Source organism: Aulonocara sp. 'chitande type north' Nkhata Bay, linkage group LG7 (assembly GCF_057382095.1).
Source record: "Aulonocara sp. 'chitande type north' Nkhata Bay isolate Kocher_YH1m ecotype deep benthic linkage group LG7, A_spYH_male_GT1.1, whole genome shotgun sequence".
NCBI classification, from domain to species: domain Eukaryota; kingdom Metazoa; phylum Chordata; class Actinopteri; order Cichliformes; family Cichlidae; genus Aulonocara; species Aulonocara sp. 'chitande type north' Nkhata Bay.
The window spans coordinates 26,151,750-26,174,869 of NC_141350.1; the positions used below are offsets into that span (position 1 = coordinate 26,151,750).

Below are 23,120 nucleotides of genomic sequence, written 5' to 3' on the forward strand. Positions count from 1 at the left end.
TGGGGTTCTGTTTTGTTTTGTTTTTTTCGTATTTACTTTCATAAATGCATCCCTTGATTGCAGACTTCGTAGCCTGACTGTGATTTGGTTAAGTAAAGGTTAAGTAAAGACGTTATTATTTCTGATAGATTTTTTTTTTTACCTCCTTCACTCCTTGCTTCATTTCTTTGGTCCTCATTTTGAAATGTGTTTTGCGTCTCTGAAAATTAAAGTTTTTGTATAGAACTTGATATATTTCTTGAACAGTTAATGCCATATTTTTCTTAAATCCTTTCAATTAAAGCTGAAAGTGTGTGCTTTCCAATTGCATCAGAACTGTTTGTACACCACCACAGTGGATTTCAGAGGTAAAATTATGAGAATGTTCAAACTGTCAGTAACTCATAAAGCACAAAAATGACAAAAATTATATCAACAGTGAATGTTATTGTAATATTGTATTGTAGTTACATTAGCATATGCTACCTGCAGCATTTCATTATTAAGAAGCCTAGTGTAAGTGCAGCCAAGGGCATTGTTTCCTTACATGTTTCAAGTAAAGTAAAAGTGTATATTATATCATTTTTTTAACCATTCCAACAATGTTCCTGCTCCTCACTCACGTGCCATTGATGACTCCATCTGGGTTGAGCATGGGGATGATCTTAAAGACGAAGGCCTCCCTGAGACTCTGGGCCACCAGGTCATTGCTGCACAGAAACTCCAAAGTGCCCTTCATCACCCAGCTGGCATTGGACTCACCAGGATGCACACGGCTGGTCAGTACAATATAGGGGCGATTACCTAGGAAAATTATTATTACACAATCATCAGTTTGCCTAATGATATAACATATTGAACAAGGAAGTTAGTTTCTAGACATCAAGCATCTTCCCCTGGGTGTAGCCTGTATGAGGTCTGGCCACTAGCATTGTCTTGTTCTTTCTGCTTCTGGCAATCTATCACCCTCTTTCTGTAACCACTTACTGGGTCTCGTTTCAAGCATTTTTATAAAGTACAACGTATTAAAGCAGATTAGAAAAATGCTATGTAACAAGGCATGTTAATGGCTCACATCTAAAACCAACTAATAATGTCTATCAGGATAACATAGTTATCCAGATCAGATTTTTAGTTTAACAAAATCTTTAGCTTTAGTCAAAGATGGTGAGACCCAGAAGCCGATTACAACGGCTGTGGAACAGTCGTAATTAACATACAGTTAACAAGCTGAGTGTCTGTGACTTTAATGTGAAAGATCTACAAAGAGCAAGCAAACAGATCTGTGAACTAAACAGTACAACTGGTGCTGGAGTCTGGAGGTGAGAGTACGGGCTATAACTGGTAAAGTGAGAAAGGTGGCTGATATGATGGAGTGAAGGTGGAGTCCAACTGTTGGTTGGAAGACAGGAAGAGAAATGGAGTAGTGGTAGGGGTGGGTTTTGATTATTGATTTTCTGATTAAAATCTATTCTAGCTTGAATTACGCGATATCGATTCATTAAAATCCTGAATCGCTTTTTAAATATAAATGTGTTTTGCCCGAAATACCAGAATCTCAGGTTAAACCTCACAAAATTTCGACAACCACCAAACAGCTAAAACAGTAAATGAGAGCAGGTACACGGATTCTGCACAAAGACATAAACACAAAGCGCTGACCCGCCGCATCAGGATCAGTGAGTGAGGTGTCAGCTTTCTCACCCGACGGCACGGACACACCATCAGGGCTGAAAGCTGACAGCTCACAGATGTTATTAAAATTGAGGGAGGATATGTGACATGAGACAGCGGATGGCAGCACAGCACACCCAGCAAAGCCACATCAATGGCCCTACCAACTGTGGCCTATGCTACATCATGCTACAGGGTGATGAAGAGCAGACCTGTGTCAACTGCAACCCAGGGCAATGCCGCACCATAAGCCAGCACCCATCATCACCACCACAAAGGCTAGTCCACCTGGACTGGACATCTAGACGTGGGCCAACCCACCCCATGTGGTGGAACAACCAGGAACCAACCAGAATGGGCATTCCTGGGAACTAGGGCCCCAGTCCCCAGACCTGGACCTGCTCCACATCTCAAGACTGCAAGACAGCACCTGCACCCACCCCAGCCACCCACCTTCACCAGCAATCAAGGCAGACACACCAATGCCCCAAAACACCAACCGACCCCCGCAGGAGACTGTTAGACTTCCACTGACCCCGTGTCCACCACCAGCCACGTGCAAGACACACAGGGAGATGTGACTACAGTCGACCAACGCCAACTAAGCACTGGAATTAATCAGAGAGATCAGAGAGAAATAAATTCATCCAATTAAATTTTTAAAGAGGCATGCATTTTCTACAAACTAATGTGATCTAGAAGTACATTTCTACATTGAGTAATACAAACAGTTTTTTTTATTCATGAAGATAATTAATGTTACCCAACTGTAGTGTAGTGGTGGAGGTGTTCTGAAATTTACAATTTAGGGGCAGAAATGTCAATTTACTCCAGTTAGCAGAGTAGTCTGATATGAATGGGATTTTAGCAGTGAGTCTGATTGTCTTCAGAAGAGAGGTTTGTGTTCCCAAGGAAAGTAATGTATCATCAGCATATAGGCTTATCTTAGATCATCTTAAGATCATTTGTCCTGACAGACACATTTGGAGAGCTGTATAGTGTTTTCATCCAATTTATACGGTGGCCCTGAGAGGCCAAACTGACTGCAACTTAAGAAAACACCAGCAATAAGAAAAATGCTGCAAAAGCACACAAAACACAACAGAAATAGGAAAAACGAAAATGGAAATAGGAAAAAACAGATTTCCAAAAGCACAAGGGAAGTGACTGGGGAGACAATAACCCTACGGACCAGTTGCAGGAACCAAAACATGCTCGGTAAGTGTGTTTTAATCTCATGATTCATATAATACTGATGACGGATTTTTTAGGCTAATAGTTAGGCTAACACACTTACCTCTCATCTTTTCTTACCTCACATCTTTTCTTTCCTATTTCCGTTTTCAATTTTCCTATTTCCGTTGTGTTTTGTGTGCTTTTGCAGCATTTTTCTTATTGCTGGTGCTTTCTTAAGTTAACCTGTCACTCATTGTGGATATGGGTCGTATGTGCCAAGGAATCGGCAGGAATACCATAGGGGCAAAACACCAGCTACCAGCAGATAGAGCAGTCGTCTGAGACTGCAACACCAGACTGACCAACCTGTGCACCACCAAGAATGCTAGAACAACGATGATGTGAGCTGCATTGACTACAAAAAATGAGCTATGCCATAAAGATATGGCAAAGACTTGTTGAAGCTAAGCTAAAAAGAGGTGACAATTAGTGAGGAGCATTATGGCACTACAGATGCAATGTTTGCTTTTAGAGTGAAAAGAAGGTCAGAAGCCAGGGGAATTAGAAGTACTGTGCTGAACCATCACAATTGTGTTTAGGTCTGTGGAAGCCAGGCGATCTGGTGCAGCACTCCATCACTCTCCTTCTTCTTCAAAAGGCTCTTACACAGCCTGGAGGTGCGTGTTGGGGTCACTGACCTGAGTCGCTGCAGGATGCTGTGGTTCTGCCACACCATCACACATCCTCCTCTTCCATGATTCACAGTGGGGAACCATGAATGTAGAGACCATCTGTTCACTTTTTTTGCATCACACTGCCAATGGAACCAAAAGATCTCAAATGTGGACTCATCAGACCAAAGCACAGATTCCCACTGGTCTGATGCCCATTTCTTGTGTTTCTTGGCCCAAACAAATCTCTTCTGCTTGTTTCTTTTCCATAGTAGCAGTTTCTTAGCAGTTTTCCAGACTGACTGACCGTCAGTTCTTAAAGTAATGATGGACTGTTGTTTCTCTTTACTTAGCTGACTGGTTCATGCCATAATATGAATTCTAGCAGTTGTCAAATAGGGCTGTCAGCTGTGTACCAACCTGACTTCTGCACAGCACAACTGATGGAGCCAACCCCATTAAGAAGTCAAGAAAATTCCACAAATGAACCCTGACAAGACACACCTGGTGAATTAAAAACCATTTCAGGTGACTACATCATGGAGCTCATTGAGAGAAGAGAAGGGTGTGCAGCTCTGTCAACAAGGCAAAGGGTGGATACTTTGAGGAATCTAACATATCATATTTAGAGCTATTTATCCTTTTTTGTTTGCTACATAATTCCATATATCTTGCTTCATATATTTGATGCCTTCAGTTTGTATCTACAATGTAGAAAGTAGTAAAATAAAGAAAAAACATTAATTGAGAATGTGTGTCCAAACTTTTGGCTAGTAGTGTAGCTTTGTCTATTCATGAAGCCAGATGAGACACATCAATTAAACTGCAGAAATGTCTTAAAGACATAAAGACCTGGATGATACAATACCCTAGGAATATGTGATTTCTAAGGTCTTTCAAAGCAGAATGGGAGGCAGAGCCTTGAGGTTTCGGGCCCCCTTTTTATGTAATCAGCTCCCAGTTTAGATTCAGACACCCTCTCTACTTTCAAGACTAGGCTTAAAACTTTCCTTTGGTTACAGTTCAGTCTAGATCAGGTGAGTGTGAATTCTCCCTTAGTTACACTGCAGTAAGAGTGTTTCTTCTTTACTCACCTCTTTTTACTCCCCATGTCTTCATACATAACTCTGCATTTAATGATTAATTAATCTCTGGCTCTCTTTTACAGTGCTTTTTCTTTCTTTTATTTGTCCTGTCCATCTCCCTTCACTCCCAACTGGTCGTGACAGATGACTGCCCCTTCCTGAGCCTGGTTCTGCTGGAGGTTTCTCACTGTTTAAACAGATTTTTCCTTTCACACTGTTGCCATAGTGCTTTTTCATAGGAGTTAGTCTGACTGTTTGTGCTTTCTCTGTACTATTCTAGGATCTTTACTAGATAAAGTGCCTTGAAGTGACTGTTGTGGTTTGGCGCTAATAAAATAAAATTTATTTGAAGAAGACATTTGGTGATTCTTCTGGCTTCATTGGTAGGTGACCTCCACTGGAGCAGTTTGCAGCAAAGTATGAAGCAGTAGTAATGAGAATTATCACTTATAAGTCTGAGGCAATGACTCTCTGCTGTAAAAAGTTAGAATGCCTACTCTGCACATCTATGGGCAATTTAGAGTCACCAATTAATCCACTAACTGCATGTTTTTGGGAGGAAGGCGGAGTACGTGGAGAGAACCCAGACAGATACAGGGAGAATGTTCAAACTCTGCACAGAGGGCCCAAAGCTGCTCCAATATGTTCTCATGTAGAGAAACATGACAGTATACATATGCATCTTAGAGTCTGAGTCTAACAACTGAAAATAACAATATTTTCCAGTGATAATTATATGTGAAAAAATGTAAACATTTCTCCACGCATATAGGGTTAGTGAGTGAGGTTGACAATTTCATGTGTTCACCATGAAATTGAAGAATCTGTTATGAATGTGTGACTGGGTGAATGACACTTGTAATAGAAAGTTATTTGAGTGCTCAAATTGAATAGAAAGGTCCTTCATAAGTACCAGTCTCTCTACCATTCCAATGTGGCTGTGTAAACACGTAAGTACCCCTGACATGAGTAGTTCCTGGACTACAAAGCACTACTTACGCATCTGGTGCAGGTCTTTCCACCTTCTGCTGACTGGACAGGCAGTGATGGTAACTATTGGACAGGAGTTTCCAGCCAAAGTGCTACAAAGAGTCTGCTGCTTGAAAAACACCTTGGCCGGATCCACTGATTTCTGCAGTATTTTCAAGTGAGCCTGACAAAAATAACAAATATATACTTAGGTCTCTAATTATTTATAAAACAGATATATTTCTCTTGTAATTCTGCCTCTGTACACCACCAGAGCGGAGCTGAAGTCAAACAATCAAGATGTTTTTGAAATTCAGACTTTCAAATTTAATTCAAGGGGTTTAACAAGAGTATTACCTTAACTACTTAAGAATTACAGCTAATTTTGTACAGTGGGGTAAAATAATTATTGGATATTTGATTGGTGATATGTTTTGGTTCATATCATGCTGAAAGACCCATCCACAACTCCTCTTCAGTGTTCTGGCTGAAGGAAAGGAGGTTCTCGTCTACACTTTTATGATACATGACCTTGGACCCTTAGCAGAAAAACTATTCCAAAGCATAATATTTCCACCATGATTGACTGTGGGGATTGTGTTCTTTGGGTCTGCATTTTGTTCCCTCCAAACACAGCAGCTCAAGTTGGTCATATCCTGCATCAGTTTTGATGGCTCAGGGCATGTCATTCATATCATGCCTGGTGAAAGAACTGTATTTAATGTTTCACGTTTGTTTCCTCCACAGATTGATGATCAGGTTGAGGGTTTGAATAGGATAAAAATACAGTATTGCAAATTTCATTAGTGACATTAAAACCAGTTGCGACCAGTGGTTTGATCCTGTATTGGGTGCCCCGGTCCTTGACAGGATTTTCTCCCTTTGAACTACAGTTCAGGATTTTTGACCTACTTAAAGAAAACTAGGAGAAAGTGCCAAGTCCTAGTAAATATCCAATTCAGCATCTTATGGACTTGAGAGAAAAACTTCACACTTCCGGTAGGGTATGTGAAGATTTGCTGGTGATGGTGGTTTGATGGTTCCCAGCCAAAGTCAGGCTGTGGGAGTTATGTGCCAGTGGGGTGTGACTGCAGGAGGGAAAGGTGTGGTGCCAGCTAGAGAGGATGACACACCTGACATGCATCTGGTGATTAACCTTCCTCACTATATAGCAGCTGTGGAGGGAAAAACACAGAGCAAGTTGTGCAGTATGTTGAAAAGCAACAGAAAGAGTAAGCACTCCACAGCCAGCCATTTAAGAAAATGATGTATAAAAAGATGTACAAAATCTATACTGCATTGTTTTTACATTAGACTTAGACATTGTACTTATTTATTGAGTTACATTTTCCCCCAGAGGTTTAGAGAATAGAGCTAAAATAGTAATTCAGTTGTAGTAGGGAAGACCCAAATGCAGACAAAGTTTTTTAAAAAAGGTTTAAATATAAAAAAGCTGATTTACCATAGCCTGAATAACAAGATGACATAGGAGGGGATGCAAATGAGGGTGAACAAGGGTGCACATAAAAACAGTGATTGCACGTCTGAACTGCTCATAGCTTAAAAAACTCAAAATTCATGTTTGTCGTCTGAGACAAAATAGTCTTTATAAACCAACTTCACATAGAACCTATAAAATTACATTTTCTGCTTCATATTGATCAGTTTTTCCAGAACAAGAGTGTGGTGCAGAACTGTAGTAACTACAGGGGATAAAGCTGTTGGGGGTGGGATTTGGTCAGGGATCTGGTCTGAGCCCCTTCTCGTTTTCAGTCATGATGGACAGGTTGACTTGTGAAATCAGGCAGGAGTGGATTCTGATGTTTGCAGATGACATGGGATCTATAAGGAGCATATGGAGAACCTGGAGAGGTGGAGGTATGTACTGGAGAGAGAACGAATGAAAGACATTAGAAGCCAGAAGACCGAATACATGTGTGTGAATAAGAGGGAGCTGAGCTGAGGTAGTGAACGCCGAATAATTTAAATGAGGTCAATCATCCAAAGTACCGGACAGTACATGAGAGGTGAAGAAGGGAGTCAAGGCAGGGTGGAGTAAGTGGAAATGAGTATCGGAGGTAATTTGTGAAAGAAGCAGCAGCAAGAGAGAAAGGCAAGATTTACAAGAAGGTAGTGAGACCTGCTATGATGTACAGAGAGGCAGAGCTGAAGATGTTAAGACTTTCATTGGGAATGACAAGAAGATATAGCATTTGAAATGATTACATCAGAGGGACAGCTCAGGTGGAGACAAAGTTAGAGAGTAAAGGCTGAGATGATCAGGACATGTGCAGAGGAGAACTAGTAAATATATATACTGGATAAAAGATGCTGAAAATGGAGCTGCCAGACTGAAAGATTCATGGATGTAGTGAAGAATATGCAAGGGGGTTGGTCTGGCAGAGGAGGATACTATGATAGGATGAGATGGGGGCAGATGATCTGCTGTGGTAACCCCTAAAGGGAGCAGCTGAAAGAAGAGATTTTATATTGACTTAGCCTGCTTGTGACATCTCAGATGGCAGCGCATGATCTAAAATATAAAGAAAACAAAAAATAACGATTTTTCTGGTAATAAAAGAGTTCTTAGTAACCATCTTATCTGTCTTTGTAATATAAAATATTATAAAATATGTTCAGGTTATAGTTATGGGGCTTATGGTCGCTGTTAAAATAACAGAGATGGATTCACATTTGAAATTATTTAACTGTGTCATCTGCGTGGCTTGATGCAGCTTTTCCCAACATGTGTATCGATATCTGTACACAAAGATTAGAGTGAGATACATACAGTCCTGTATGTATCTCACTCAAGAAGAAAGAAAAAAAAAAAAAAAAAAAAGAGATACATACAGTCCAGATAACAATTATCAACAAATTCCACAAGAAAGGTGAGCTACTATCGAAAAGACTGGCAGCTTATCGGCCAAAGGTTGACTGGAGGGGGAAAGTGTGCTGCGAAAGGATGCACAAGCAACAGGGATGACTGCAGCCTTGAACTGTCTATTAACAAGCTTCCCGAGAAGTGGACTGAAGCTGGTGTCAGAGTATCAAGAGCCACCATGAACAGAAATGTTCTGGACAGGGACAGCAGATGTCACAATATCAAGAAACTCTTGAGCCAGAGAAAGAACTCAACTGTTGTCTTTTCAGATGAAAGTAAAACTTGCATTTCATTTAGAAAATCAAGGTCCTAGAGTCTGGAGGGAGCACGGACAGACACAGGATCCAAAACGTTTGAAGTCCAGTGTGAAGTTTCTGCAGTTTAAGGTGATATAAGGTGCCATGTCATCGGCTGGTTTTGGTCCTCTGTTTTATTAAGTCATTATAGGAGATCTTAAGGCACTACAAGAGTCCATCAGCTGACAGACTTTATAGATATTCAGGCTTTGAGTGATGTGGGTAATATGCTATAATCATCAAAATCAAACAAACAAAAAAGGTGTTAAGGTATTTCTTTGTGTAATGACTATAATATGTCACTTTTATGATTTAATGTTCATGAACTTAATTAGATTCTTGATTTTTTACACTATATATGTCACACTTTTACATATGCTAGTATATAGAAGTGTGAATTATACTGTATTATTTAACTGAGACTTGTATGATTTGAAACTCATCATAGTTTGTTTACACTTTTACACAGCTTCACAGCTTTATTTGTGATAGGGTTATAAACATTCTACAAAAACATTAAGTTTAAACTCTGACCAAAGTAAATAAACGGGATTATTATATGAAAAAAAAATACCATCAGAGCAGAATATGTGTAGGGATAATGGTAGGCCAGGTAGCAGACATCCTCACTGTGTTTGAAGGTGATGGTAAAGGTCAGGGTGTAAAAGGTAGTTCTCCTTCTGCCCTGTGCAGGACAAAAGTTGTTTCTGTTGGAGAAAATTGAGAAAAAAAAATGTTTTGTTATATGTAGACTATCTAAATCAGGGGAACTGATACAACATAGTCGAACAGTAGGTAATATTATAGCACACGTACAAAAATACAATGTTTTGGGAGGTTTTTTTCCCAGTCCATCAGATGGTGCTATTGACTGTTTTTCTAGTGAGGTCAGTGTGCCTGAAGCTGGTAAAACAGAGATGGAGGTATGAGAGAAATTCTTCTGTGTTTAAATAAAACATGTGGCCTTATTTTGGATTTTTAACATGACAAGATAAATGTGAGGAATGTATTTTGCACATACTGCTGCTTCCAAGTTAAACTGTACAATGGTGCAGCGATTGGGACTGCTGTGTCAAAGCAAAAATATCCTGGGTTTGAATCCAGTCTTGGGCCTTTCTGTGCAGAGATTGCATCTTTGCTCTGGGCACTCTGGCTTGCTCCCAAAGACATGCATGGTAGGTTAATTGCTGCTTCTAGATTGAGAGTGAATGGTTGTCTCTTTGGATGGATAGGCCTCTGGTAATTGCTACTGCTAACATCTGTTTTGAACAGCTGAAATCAGCTGTCAGTTACAGTTAGTCTCAGTGGGGGGTTTTAATGAATGAACTTCTTCATTTGAAGTATCTATTGGAGAATCACACATAGTTCTGTGCTTGACCTATGACTAATTTACACAAGTTTCAAACCCGTGTGTTTTTTTTGCCCCTAATTAAATGTTTTTCGAGGTCTGACCTGCCTTCAGCAGCCTGCTAAAGCTACTCTCCAACACTTGGATTTCCAACATGTCTCTAATTAATGAAAAATATGTCAAATGTTTTCATACCTGAAATAACAAATTTCCGTTCCAGTACTGATCCAGTGTGGTCTACCTTCCAGGGCTTCTTTTACTGAGTACAGGACCGGCTGCATTCCTGCAGTACACACACACACACACACACACACACACACACACACATTTTTTCATATTGTGTAAGGGTACTGATAAATTAGTCCATGTCTGTAGGTGAGCACACACTGAACCTGATGCACAAAGACCAGTGTAACAGACAAAGCTGATAACTGCTGTAAAAAACTATCTCTGATTGGGGTTTTAGGTTTTATCAAGCCAGCTATTGCAAAAAACAAAAACAAAAACACAGCTAGGTTGAAAGTCTCTGTGGAGACAGACTAGTAAACAAAACCTGTTGTTTCATTCTGTTATTGCTGCGTATGGAATATTCTGATTAGTGTTTTTTATCTAATGGGCTCTTTCTAGTGTGACACAGTGGTCCAGCGGTTAGCACTGCCTGCTCACATCAAGAAGTTCCTGGGTTCAAATACACTGGTCAGTGGGTGACTTTTAGTGTATAGTTTTATGATGTCCCCATGGGTTCTCCCTCAGTGCTCCAGCTTCCTGTTTAAGAACATACAGTGGGGCAAAAAAGTATTTAGTCAGCCACTGATTGTGCAAGTTCCCCCACCTAAAATGATGACAGAGGTCAGTAATTTGCACCAGAGGTACACTTCAACTGTGAGAGACAGAATGTGAAAAAAAAATCCATGAATCCACATGGTAGGATTTGTAAAGAAATTATTCGTAAATCAGGGTGGAAAATAAGTATTTGGTCAATAACAAAAATACAACTCAATACTTTGTAACATAACCTTTGTTGGCAATAACAGAGGTCAAACGTTTACTATAGGTCTTTACCAGGTTTGCACACACAGTAGCTGGTATTTTGGCCCATTCCTCCATGCAGATCTTCTCGAGAGCAGTGATGTTTTGGGGCTGTCGCCGAGCAACACGGACTTTCAACTCCCGCCACAGATTTTCTATGGGGTTGAGGTCTGGAGACTGGCTAGGCCACTCCAGGACTTTCAAATGCTTCTTACGGAGCCACTCCTTTGTTGCCCGGGCGGTGTGTTGTGGATCATTGTCATGTTGGAAGACCCAGCCTCGTTTCATCTTCAAAGTTCTCACTGATGGAAGGAGGTTTTGGCTCAAAATCTCACGATACATGGCCCCATTCATTCTGTCCTTAACACGGATCAGTCGTCCTGTCCCCTTGGCAGAAAAACAGCCCCATAGCATGATGTTTCCACCCCCATGCTTCACAGTAGGTATGGTGTTCTTGGGATGCAACTCAGTATTCTTCTTCCTCCAAACACGACGAGTTGTTTATACCAAAAAGTTCTACTTTGGTTTCATCTGACCACATGACATTCTCCCAATCCTCTGCTGTATCATCCATGTGCTCTCTGGCAAACTTCAGACGGGCCTGGACATGCACTGGCTTCAGCAGCGGAACACGTCTGGCACTGCGGGATTTGATTCCCTGCCGTTGTAGTGTGTTACTGATGGTGACCTTTGTTACTTTGGTCCCAGCTCTCTGCAGGTCATTCACCAGGTCCCCCCGTGTGGTTCTGGGATCTTTGCTCACCGTTCTCATGATCATTTTGACCCCACGGGATGAGATCTTGCGTGGAGCCCCAGATCGAGGGAGATTATCAGTGGTCTTGTATGTCTTCCATTTTCTGATGATTGCTCCCACAGTTGATTTTTTCACACCAAGCTGCTTGCCTATTGTAGATTCACTCTTCCCAGTCTGGTGCAGGTCTACAATACTTTTCCTGGTGTCCTTCGAAAGCTCTTTGGTCTTGGCCATGGCGGAGTTTGGAGTCTGACTGTTTGAGGCTGTGGACAGGTGTCTTTTATACAGATGATGAGTTCAAACAGGTGCCATTCATACAGGTAACGAGTGGGGGACAGAAAAGCGTCTTACAGAAGACGTTACAGGTCTGTGGGAGCCAGAGATTTTCCATGTTTGAGGTGACCAAATACTTATTTTCCACCCTGATTTACGAATAAATTCTTTACAAATCCTACCATGTGGATTCATGGATTTTTTTTTCACATTCTGTCTCTCACAGTTGAAGTGTACCTCTGGTGCAAATTACTGACCTCTGTCATCATTTTAAGTGGGGGAACTTGCACAATCGGTGGCTGACTAAATACTTTTTTGCCCCACTGTACATACTGGGTAAAATGGTGATACTAAATCAGTTGTGATTGTGAATGGCTCTCTCTCCAGCATGTTATTCTTTCAGCTTCATGGTTGTATAATCATGCAGTGTGGAAAGTTGCAGTCATGCTTAAATGCAAAGTTTTTTTTCTCGTCACACATGAAATGAAATGATGCCACAGAGTGCTTATTTTCTTCACAAACACTTGCGCGCCTATTTGGAGAGTAAATAAGTACCATGTGACATCACTGATTTATGTATAAAGCAATAATGACAATAGTGACAAATTAATTTTTTAAATGAGGGAACACACACACACAAACCACCTCACCATAGTTGAACTGGCTGTTGCTCTTCTCACAGTTGATGACATTAAAACGGTATGGGACATCGGCTGCCATGTTACTAACTTCAAAGTAAAACCACTGGGTATGCTGAGAAGAGTTAACATCTGGATTCAATATGAGGTCATATTCATATCTAGAAGAGAAGAGAAGAGAGAACATTGTTGCTTTGTACTGCATTTAAAATGAAATATGATTTATTTTCTCAGTAATTAGTAATAATGAAATGTAAGCTTAGATCTCCTAAACTGTGTGTGTGTGTGTGTGTGTGTGTGTGTGTGTGTGTGTGTGTGTGTGTGTGTGTGTGTGTGTGTGTGTGTGTGTGTGTGTCTCAACACAACATACCTGCGGACCTGAACAGCCTTTCTCAGATTCCCAGATTCAAACTTGGAAAAAAACCTCAAAGAATCAGAGTGACACTGAAGACTGAAAGACGGAGAAACAAAGAGAGACACAGACGGTCTTTAGGACACACACCACCCTATTCCTACATGAACACACACCTATCTGTCTGTCTCTTGCTGTGATTTTTGCAAAAAAGTAAGCAAGAGGGTTAGGGTTAGGTTATTTAAAATTAATTTCTAGTATCAGCTGTTTGCTGGAGCCACAGCTGTAAAAGCTGCTGCTCATGATATCGGTTTGGAAACTTGAAGGCGATACAAATCATGCATATATACCAACACGACAGTGTACATCAGTGTCACAAGAGCGTTTGTTTTAGTTCAAAGGCTTTATGGTTTTTCCTATAATAGCCTACCTGGTTTTTGTCAGTTCAGCCTTATATATTATGTTTAACCCGAGTGACCACCCGGTCAGCTGGTGGGTAACAGGCATCTCCGAAAACGTTAGAGCACTTATGCAAATATGTGATGTCTTGATAAATCGAGCAAATGTTTTAAGTTTACACAGCACCATTCTCGCATGAAAATATCTTAAAAGTTTATTTTGTGATCCAGAAAGAGTAGTATTCAAACACTCTGTGTTCCTCCGCCACTGCCTCGTTTGAGCTTTGGACGAAATGGATTCTGGGATATTGCATTTCGTCATTTCGAGCTGATTGGAGACCAGAACAGCCAATCAGATATTTTTGCATCCGTTGCAACAGATACAACAGTGTAGAGAAAGAAATGTTGAGAGCGCGAGCAACACATTGCGAGCGAGCGCAAATGCAAAAACTGAGCGAGAGGGGCTGCTATTGTGTGTGTGTGTGTGGATAATAGCAAACACTGAAATAAATTTTTTTCACGCAGCAATGAATTTTCTTCACTCAAATTCAGCTTGTCTTCGCTCAAAATAAATTTCTCCTCAAAATGCAACACTTGCACCTGCAAACTTTTTTTACGTGCGCTCAGAATAGTGGCACAAAAATAACGCCATAGTATTCAGGAAGAAAACCAAACATTGTAGATATTTTTATCGTAACTCTGGTTTTACGTGGCCTATCAACACAATTTAAAAACTGGTATAAAGTCCACACTTTTTCCGTCAATTGTTCAGTCTGTCCTGCTCACATCTCCAATGGTTGTGTACGTTGTCATTAACGTTGCTTCACTCCACATCAGCCACGTCGCTTTGCTAGCTAAAACACCGGTGTCGGCACATAAGGACGCTGTCATAGCCTGTCAACGACGTTGATTAGCTGCGTTGATTAGCCAATGATGCGAATGTGAATCGCATCATTGGCTGGACTGTGGGATAAGGTGGCATCGTCAGTGTTGGGGAGTAACGGAATACATGTACCGCCGTTACGTATTTAAAAAACAAAATATGAGTAACTGTATTCCGTTACAGTTACCGTTTAAAAAGGTGGTATTCAGAATACAGTTACTTTGTTGAAATAAATGGATTACACGGCGGTACTTCCCTGTTTCATATTGTCGCGGGTCAGGACTGTTTGGGTTTTGTTTGTTCTGTTGTTCCAGGCAGCAGCGTTACGGTTGCCATGGTTACAGGGTGACGCTCTCTCTGCGACTGTGTTTCCTGGGTGAGAGAGCACCTTTTTGTTGTTGTTGTGCTAAGCTAACAGGCAGAATGCATAGCACTAAAGAATGTAGCTTCATGGGCAGTGTAGTCCGTGCTGCAGGGAGAATGGACTGCCATACCCGTTATGTGTTTGTGAGCGCGAGGAGGGAGAAAAAGGATGGTAGAAAAGTACGAGTTGACATCGAGCAGAAACGAGAGCTGGAAGCATGTAAATATAATAATCACTGCAGACAAAAAGAGTGCCTGCCGAGCCCAGTTGTAAGTAAGTTATTAAGACTCGACTGTACACCGTGTTCGTGTTTTCCTCCGAAAACAATAAGTTCCGTTGGAGCAGTCTTTCAATGCCTCTCTCTGTCTCTCTCTCGCTAGCAAAGTTGACCCAGGCAACAAAGTAAAGCTATTTTTCGGCTACGAGCCCGACACGGAACCCACCGTATTAGCCAGAGGTCCCTTTACTACGGTTTGGAGCCGTAATAGTAATAAATCACACAGCAATAGGACATTCATGTAGTTGTAAAAAGCATGATAATATATTAAGCAATTCAAAGTATTCAGAATACGTTACTCTCATTGAGTAACGTAACAGAATAAAATGTATTCTGTAATCTGTACTGGAATACATTTTAAAAATAACCTTCCCAACACTGGGCATCGTTCTAATCCTATACGGGAGCAGCCAGACACTTACTGACTAACACTGCCAAACAGAATTGTTAAAGTATTAATTTTAATTTCAATTCAGGTTAGATTTTTTTTGTGCGCAACGCAGATTTTCTGTGCACAGAGACCGTGCCAGCAGTGTGCAACTGCGCGCACGCGCAGCTTAGTGGGAACATTGGGTGCAACCCCTCCAAAAAAATGTAATTAAGTTAAAATGAATGGTTGCCTTTTCTAGACCCGCCACAGACTGGTAAGCTGTCCAAGCTTGTACCCCGCCTTCCTCCTTCCCCTGACCCTGAATTGAATAAGCAGAAGAAAATGGCTTGATGCATAGATAAAAATAAAGTTTCTATTAGTCTTTCCCAAGACAAATTGTACTAGATTCAAACATCACTCACACTCTCTTATGAGTGGTGAAGGAATTATTTTGGAACAAAAGCAACAAATACTATAAAACAACACATAAAACTGTATTACTGTCAAATTTAACATTTACAAGTATCAAAAATAGAAGTATTTATTTTCCTGAAAAATGCTCCCCATCAGCATTACATTGATCAGTATTACTGCTGAGGATGTTTATGGTTCGAAAAAACCTTCATATTCAATAAAATCATAGGTTTTGCAGAGGCTGTGCTGTGAGGACCACAACAGCTTTTAATCAGCTCAGAAACACAAGTCTACATGTTGGTTTCAGGTTTAAGGTTTTAATCTTTCAAGCTCAAATCGTCAAGTCCAAGTCCGTCCCGGGAAAACAACCAATTAAAGAAAGAATGGAGATGGGGAGCAGGGGGTGAGGGGAGGGTAACTTACTTGCTATCTTCGAGGTCAAAGACAACATGGTTAATGATGTCATCAGTTTTCAGAAAACGCTGAATATCTTCAAACACTTTCTGTCTGATAAACACACAAGCATAGTCAAGCGTCGAATACTCGAATCACAGTCCTTGAAATATGTTTAAAAAACCTATCCTTTATATTTACAGCAGCAGTAAATATCTGAGTCATTATTAAATACTTATTGCTCAAATACTTATATACCTCCTGCTGTGATCGCTATACTTCCTCTTTAGGCTGTAACATCAGTCAGTCATCTGTTCTTTTCTGCTCACAAAAGTTTTTGGTCAATTTATTCAGTCTGTTAGTGTCACCAGCTGTGATGGTATAATGGATAAAGCTGATCAAATACAAAAGCAATCCAGGAGGTTTAAACATTTCCCCTGCTGCCACCTCTTGCTGTGATTGGACATAGGTGTTTCACATCATTACACCAGGTTTCATTATATTACATGCTAATAGTTTGCTATTGTCCAGTACTAAAACCCTGTCATCGCCTCTGTTGCTTTTCTTACCATATTAGGAATACGGTTGGTGGTAAACATGTGGCCCTCTGGAGTGAACGCTCTCCATTCTTTTCACTATAAAAATGCTTAGAGGTCTAACTTTCTACGTACCTGTTACATGAACTAATACCTCTGTATGTTGGGTTTGCGTGGGGCCATGGGTTGATGTCCTGGTGGTGGAAGATGACCCCAGAAATCAGGAAAGGCCAGGATGCTAAAATCTGGAATGGATTTGGTTTTGGAAGCTACAGCACAATATAGCTTGGGATCATGGTGGGGAATACCGGCTCCGTGCCGCTCCAGTAACCTGTCTATTATTGTATGATGATAAAATTCTTCTGTTCCATCTTCTTCATTATCTTGCTCATCTTCTCTCTGACATGGGGAGGCTTCTCCCCTAGAATTAAAAAGGAATGAGGTCAGACTCCTAAGATGAGAATTCAAAAGCAACAGCAAAGTCAGAAAGATTTAAATTCTTTCAGTGATGCACACGGAGTTAGTCGCCGAACACCAGAAACCAAACAAAACAAAACCAAATAAAAGTTAGGCTGACGGGACTAGGGTGATAGTACTGCTGGAAGAAGAATAACAATGTAGACCATGTCCTCTACTAATTGGAAGGTTGGTCCCTGTCTGCTCCAGTCTACACCCCAAATATCCTCGCGCAAGATACTAACCCCAAGCTGCTCAAGTTGCAATTCCATTCGAGTATGTGAATGTTAAATAGAAAGCACTTCTGTAGACAAAATGAAGGTGTGAATGGATGAATCAGGCAAGTTGGATTTCTGCATCATGTAAATAAATGCCACAGTTCTGGCCTTGAATCTGCCTCATGCCGCTTGTCAGTTTAACAAGCAGTAGATTTAAGTTTTTGACAGTTTGTTTTGCATTGTCAGGATAATTTACATTTCAGTTAAAACAGCTCGACAGAACCTTAGTCCATGCAGTACATGCAGTTAGCATGAAGACTTTGAGCTTACATTGCCCCTCTAACCATGGTCCTGAACCCAGGGCTTGTGCCCAGGATGCTGCTGTGACTGTGGAAATCACACGCTTCTAAATGGGCAGCAGCTGAAGAGTGAGAAAGGGAAAATAATCCATTGAGTTTTTAAATTCCCACAAAACAAATGAAGGAGCTAATGCAGTGATGTGAAAGAATTTTTGTGAAATTAACTTGTAATTCTTAGAAGAGGTCCCGAGTATTGTTTACTTAGCAGAGCAAATAAAAATCAGTGGAATTAATGAGAATGAAAAGAAATGTGCAATATTTCTTGCAAAAGAAACAAAATAGATTCACGATTGAGTGAAAAAGACAATAATGTGTTATTTTGCAGATATTTGACCAGCAATTAGTTGCTGGCAGAATTGTAAACTTATAATTTATTAGTTTAAGGCATGGTCAGTAATCAACGGTAATCAGGTTACTAACTCAATTCACTAGCTGTGAGGTACTCAAGCAGACATTTTTAGTCTGTTTTAGTTTTAGAATTGGCTCAGTATTTCATAAATGTCAACTTTTAAACTTTTAATTAAAGTGAATAATTTAATCATTAAAAACTGATTTTAAAAATCTGTCAACAACTAACAATAATAAAGAATGAATGTAAATAAGCTGCTTTAATATTTCTGATGAGGTTGTTAAAACCTCATTAGAAGGTTTCTTTGCTGTGTTTTTTACTCTTTGACTGTACTTAACTGGTAACTTTGCATGTTTAGGTGCTATAAATTTATATAACTTATCGTATGCTGTCCTTGGCCAGGACACTCTTGTAAAAGAGATTTTAAATCTCAAGAGTTTTTTCCTAGTTAAATAAAGGTTAACATTTTTAGCCGTTATAAAGCTGTGTTTAAAAACATTGTTATAAACATTCAAATATATTAATGATTTTGCTCTTAAAAGTAGATGGTAAAGAGTGCTACTCATTCTGCTTCTGTTTGTGAGAGGGATAAGCATAAGCTGGAAATATGCATCACTTTCTCTATAGGCTGATGTCATTATCCAGAGCTATCTTTTTGTAATTGATCATAATTTTTCAGTTCAATTCAATTTTTTTACGTAGCACAAAAACACAACAGAAATCTCAATGCAACTTTTCGTAAAGTAGAGACCCTACTTTTGGACCAGTGTTGCTGTGTGTTTAAGCTGGCTCTGACCTGGCATGTCTCTACTGGATATTTCCATCTCTGAGTAAGAACCATCAGAGGTAGAGGAATCTCGACTTGCAGTAGTCTTTGTCCTGTCCTTGTTAAGCAGCACTACCTCATCATCTGATGATGATGATGCTGTTGAACTATCCCCTGTCTCTGAACTCAGATCCAGCTCCTGAAAAACACAGATATAGTCACGTCTTACTCTGGCAAAACACCAACTGTACATTGCAAGACCTCACAAAAGATGCTTGATTTTTTCTGAAGAGGCTTTGTGTAAACATGTGGGCAGTTGAGAGCTAACCCAGTCAGTAGCCTATGTACAAACATACCTTGGTCTTTTGAAACATGAGCTATGTTCAGTTATAGAGTCAATGCTGCATCATTTATTTCCAAGGTGAGGTGAGTGTGGAACTAGCAAATACATAATAGAGAGCCTTTTGAAAAAACTGTTACCTGGCTATGTGGCATTACAAAGTTTTGATTATATAGAAAATTATGTGGATGATGTGTGCAAAAGTGAAAAAAATTATGTTGAAATCGTGATTGCCAGCGTAATAAGTATGCCATGTTAAACAAGAGTCTACCTATTAGCCTCCTTCTTCCACACTGAGGGTGATGAGATGACATTTCTAGACATCACATTGTTTGCTTCCGGTCCACATAGATCATACTATACATATATACAGGTAAACTGACTCTAAAACCTGAAAATACATGTAGTGGTTAAATATTACAGACAATATTGTTGTCACTCTACAAAATCATTGCGTGGTGACGTCACGGTGACATCAGCTGCCAGTAACAGCATTTATATTGTGTTTTTCTAGTCTAACTGGCCACTCAAAGTCTTTCAGACTACAAGCCACACATAACCACACAGTGCTTTATTTTATATAATTTAAGCACACTATCTACCTCACATCCATGAGCAGTCTTTGGACAGTGGGAGGAACACGAAGTGAGGAAATTCACACAGGCACAAGTGCAGGAAATGCCATATAGAAAGGCCGTGATATCTCAAAGACTTGAATCAGAACTCTTCCTGCTGTGAAGTGACAGTGCTAACCTCAGCGTCACTTTAATATTTTGTCTGATTTTGTTTTTCAATGCAGGTGCATCCCTGCATTGTAACAAGATGATAAAGGTTATCAGTTCATAAGTGATTTTACTGTTGGCTCTTTAGTGTATCATTACAAGATGGAAAAATCTTAATTAGGTGACAACATATTCCATTTCATGCGGTACAGTACAGTCATGACCAATACGAACACGTGTTTTGTTTGTTCTTCACTATATCATAGAAATGTCTGAAATTAACTACAAATTTAAATACAACTTGAAGCTGTCGTGTAGAGGTCAGCCCTGTTGCCTCACAGCAAGAAGATTCTAGGTCTCAATCTGCCAGCTACCTGAAGCATTGCTGTGTGGACTTGGCATATTCTTACTGTGTGATCTCTCCAGTATGCCAGGTTCAAACCACAATCCAAAAGGCATGCATAGAAGGTTCATTGGTGACTTTAAATTGGTCTTAGGCAGGAATGATATTCTGCCTCTGTGTCTTGGCTGTAGGTGTCCACTGATTGGAGTAACTTCGTTTGTGGCTGCTGTGAGCCACACTTGTTTTCCATCTTTCCCCATTTTGTCTTTTAGGTCAACAACTAGAAAAGACTCCAGGGGGATTTCTCTAAATTCATTTTGAGTTCCTGGGGGAGGTGTTACACCCCTCTGCAAGCACTACCTGCCTTTAAAGTGGCACTGCCAATTGACTGGGTTTAATTGCTAATTGTCTGTACTTGACAAAGGGTGGACCTTGTTATGCTCTCCTAACTGATTCCTTTTTGCTGTCATTTTTCAGCTTAAATAAAGTTGTGGTTTCAGTCTCCATTTTATGTTGTGGTTTATGAACCAGGTCATAACACAGCCCTGTAATGGACTGGTGATCTGTAGACAGCTGGCACAGGATCCCTGCATTCCTGAATTGGACAAGTGGTTAAGAAAATATCAAATCTTTTTCATCGATCTGTACCATTTTCTTACTTTCTACTTAATTACTTAGTAACATTTCAGTTTTATGGTTGTGTTTAAAGTTAATCTAGACAAAGGGTTTGGCTTCATACAGAAAAATGTCGGCAGTGTCTTGAGACAAAAAAAAATACAACACACGTATTACTTTTATTGAATTAAACATGAAGCCAACATCTTTTGCCTTTAAAAAAATAAACTTAGCACAAAAGGAAGTTTGTCTTTGGTCAGTTATTTCTTTGTAACAATGTTTCTTGGCAATGAATATTATACTGGTGGAAAGTCTGTTTATTTCACCTTAAATGGTGCTTGAGAAACTTGCTGAATCGTTGTTGCCAATGCCAAACAGTTTATTCTACTACTTTGTTTAGTGTTCTTTATTGAATGGGATGATTGAAGTCCAAAGAAACAACACATTTGCGGAATTTAACAATTTATTCATCTAACAAACAAATGCACACACACAAACACAAGACAGAGAGCGAGAGAGAGGTGCATACCTGGAAATCATGTGACAGCTCAGGACAAAAGCAGCTGTACTGTGTAAGCAGCTCTTTAGGTCTGTCAGGGTCAGGAGGAAGACGAAGTTTGTTTAGGTCAGTCTCCAAGTCATCATCCTGGACAAAGATGCACACAAATGCATAATGACTCATGAGTCTTCAATATATACTCACAGCAGCATATATCAAATCCACCGTACTGCAGCTACCTACCTGTGGAAGGTAGCTGCAGTACCCAGAAGGTATGCACAGGCCAAAAACCAGATTTCAAACCATAAACTTTCTTGCAGTGAGGTGACAATCCTAAGCACTCCATCTGCATAGACTCACATAGTCTCTGTTGTTGGCCTCATGGTTATCTTCAGCTTCTTCAGCATCGCTCTCATCACTGCTCTCATCTACAACACATATATACACAACAGAAAACCGATAAGTTAGAGTGACTGTTGACTCCAAAGTAAAATTACAATCATAATGGACATTTAATTTATATAGCACATTTCATTATACTTAAACTTCAATTAGGTTTAAACTTAAACAAATGCAAAGGACAAAAACTATGTTGAAATGTATTGACACTTTGATGAATAAAAATTAGATTAAAATGTTCTGAAGAGACAAGATCCAATCAGAACACATCAAGTTGTGTAAAGAGGTGGAGTGAGCTTCTAATTGATCCAATCAGAAGTAATCTCCATGTGCAGCGAGGTTGGATGTGCACAATTTGATCTGAAACTGATTATGGAACTGATTATGGAACAGAATTCCGAAAACCCTCTTATGTCTCATCATTTCCTAATTACATTTAATTTTATTAAACGTTGGCCTTGAGGTCAAGGTCACCGGGATTCAGTCTTGTTCATTTTCAGTAGATACACCTATGGTATAAATATCAAAGTGCTACGTTGCCTCATTCTCAAGTTATTAAATCTACAAACGTGGGTGTCCACGCTGCCTGCTCACGCAGTGGGGTGACGAAAATACCCCATTAACCCTTAATGGAATAAAAATGGCCAGTCTCAGACTACATAAGATTAACTAAAGATTTAATTAGTCTGTTTGGGGCTCCTGAGGTCTAAACAGTTTTTGGAGGTCTATGAATCCTGGGACTTTACCTGGTGTCTCACTAACATCCGTGAAAGCAGGTGTACCAGGCAGGAGAAAGCTATATGCAGACTGATCTGATGTGACTGGTAGAGGAATTCTAGGAAGACACTTCCTCATCAGCTGCACGGATGGCTCCACCAAACACTCCAGATTTTTGCTTAATAAACATGTCTGCACAGAAACAAACAAGAAAATTGAAACAACATGAAAACTCCAGAAAAATGTGAGCTAACAGATTAGTTTAATGTTAATGAATGAGCTATATTGTACCAACAGAATGCCGAAACCTACCCTCCCAAACTCACATTTGTCTTTCATTCATTTTGTCTTTTGTATATTACAGTTTATCATTTTTATGTGATTTTCTTTTCTCCATTTTCTTTGGATTTTCTGGTTGATATTCTCCTTTATCTCTATTTATTTTATCTCTACAGCCACAATACACACCCCTCGTCCAAAGGCAGCCTGTCACAACGCGCTCCATCCGGAGATGGACCCCAGAAAAGGAGGATGCTCTGAGGGACTGTTATGACACCACAGACTGGGATGTGCT

The 23,120-nt window shown here is 40.0% G+C and overlaps 1 protein-coding gene across 2 annotated transcripts in view; it reads right to left on the reverse strand.

The window, feature by feature from the left end:
* Window positions 1-23,120, reverse strand: part of agbl1 (AGBL carboxypeptidase 1) — a 95,968-nt gene that overhangs the window by 10,163 nt on the left and 62,685 nt on the right. For both annotated transcript variants that reach the window (XM_086299658.1, XM_086299657.1), the window contains exons 9-21: window positions 22,576-22,738; window positions 21,791-21,858; window positions 21,461-21,577; window positions 18,942-19,110; window positions 17,768-17,858; window positions 16,918-17,184; window positions 16,258-16,341; window positions 13,147-13,227; window positions 12,789-12,937; window positions 10,278-10,365; window positions 9,309-9,441; window positions 5,585-5,738; window positions 603-783 (exon numbers count right to left, since the gene is read on the reverse strand). In XM_086299658.1, the coding sequence (XP_086155784.1) occupies window positions 603-783; window positions 5,585-5,738; window positions 9,309-9,441; window positions 10,278-10,365; window positions 12,789-12,937; window positions 13,147-13,227; window positions 16,258-16,341; window positions 16,918-17,184; window positions 17,768-17,858; window positions 18,942-19,110; window positions 21,461-21,577; window positions 21,791-21,858; window positions 22,576-22,738 (1,745 nt within the window). The remainder of the gene's footprint in view (window positions 1-602; window positions 784-5,584; window positions 5,739-9,308; window positions 9,442-10,277; window positions 10,366-12,788; window positions 12,938-13,146; window positions 13,228-16,257; window positions 16,342-16,917; window positions 17,185-17,767; window positions 17,859-18,941; window positions 19,111-21,460; window positions 21,578-21,790; window positions 21,859-22,575; window positions 22,739-23,120) is intronic.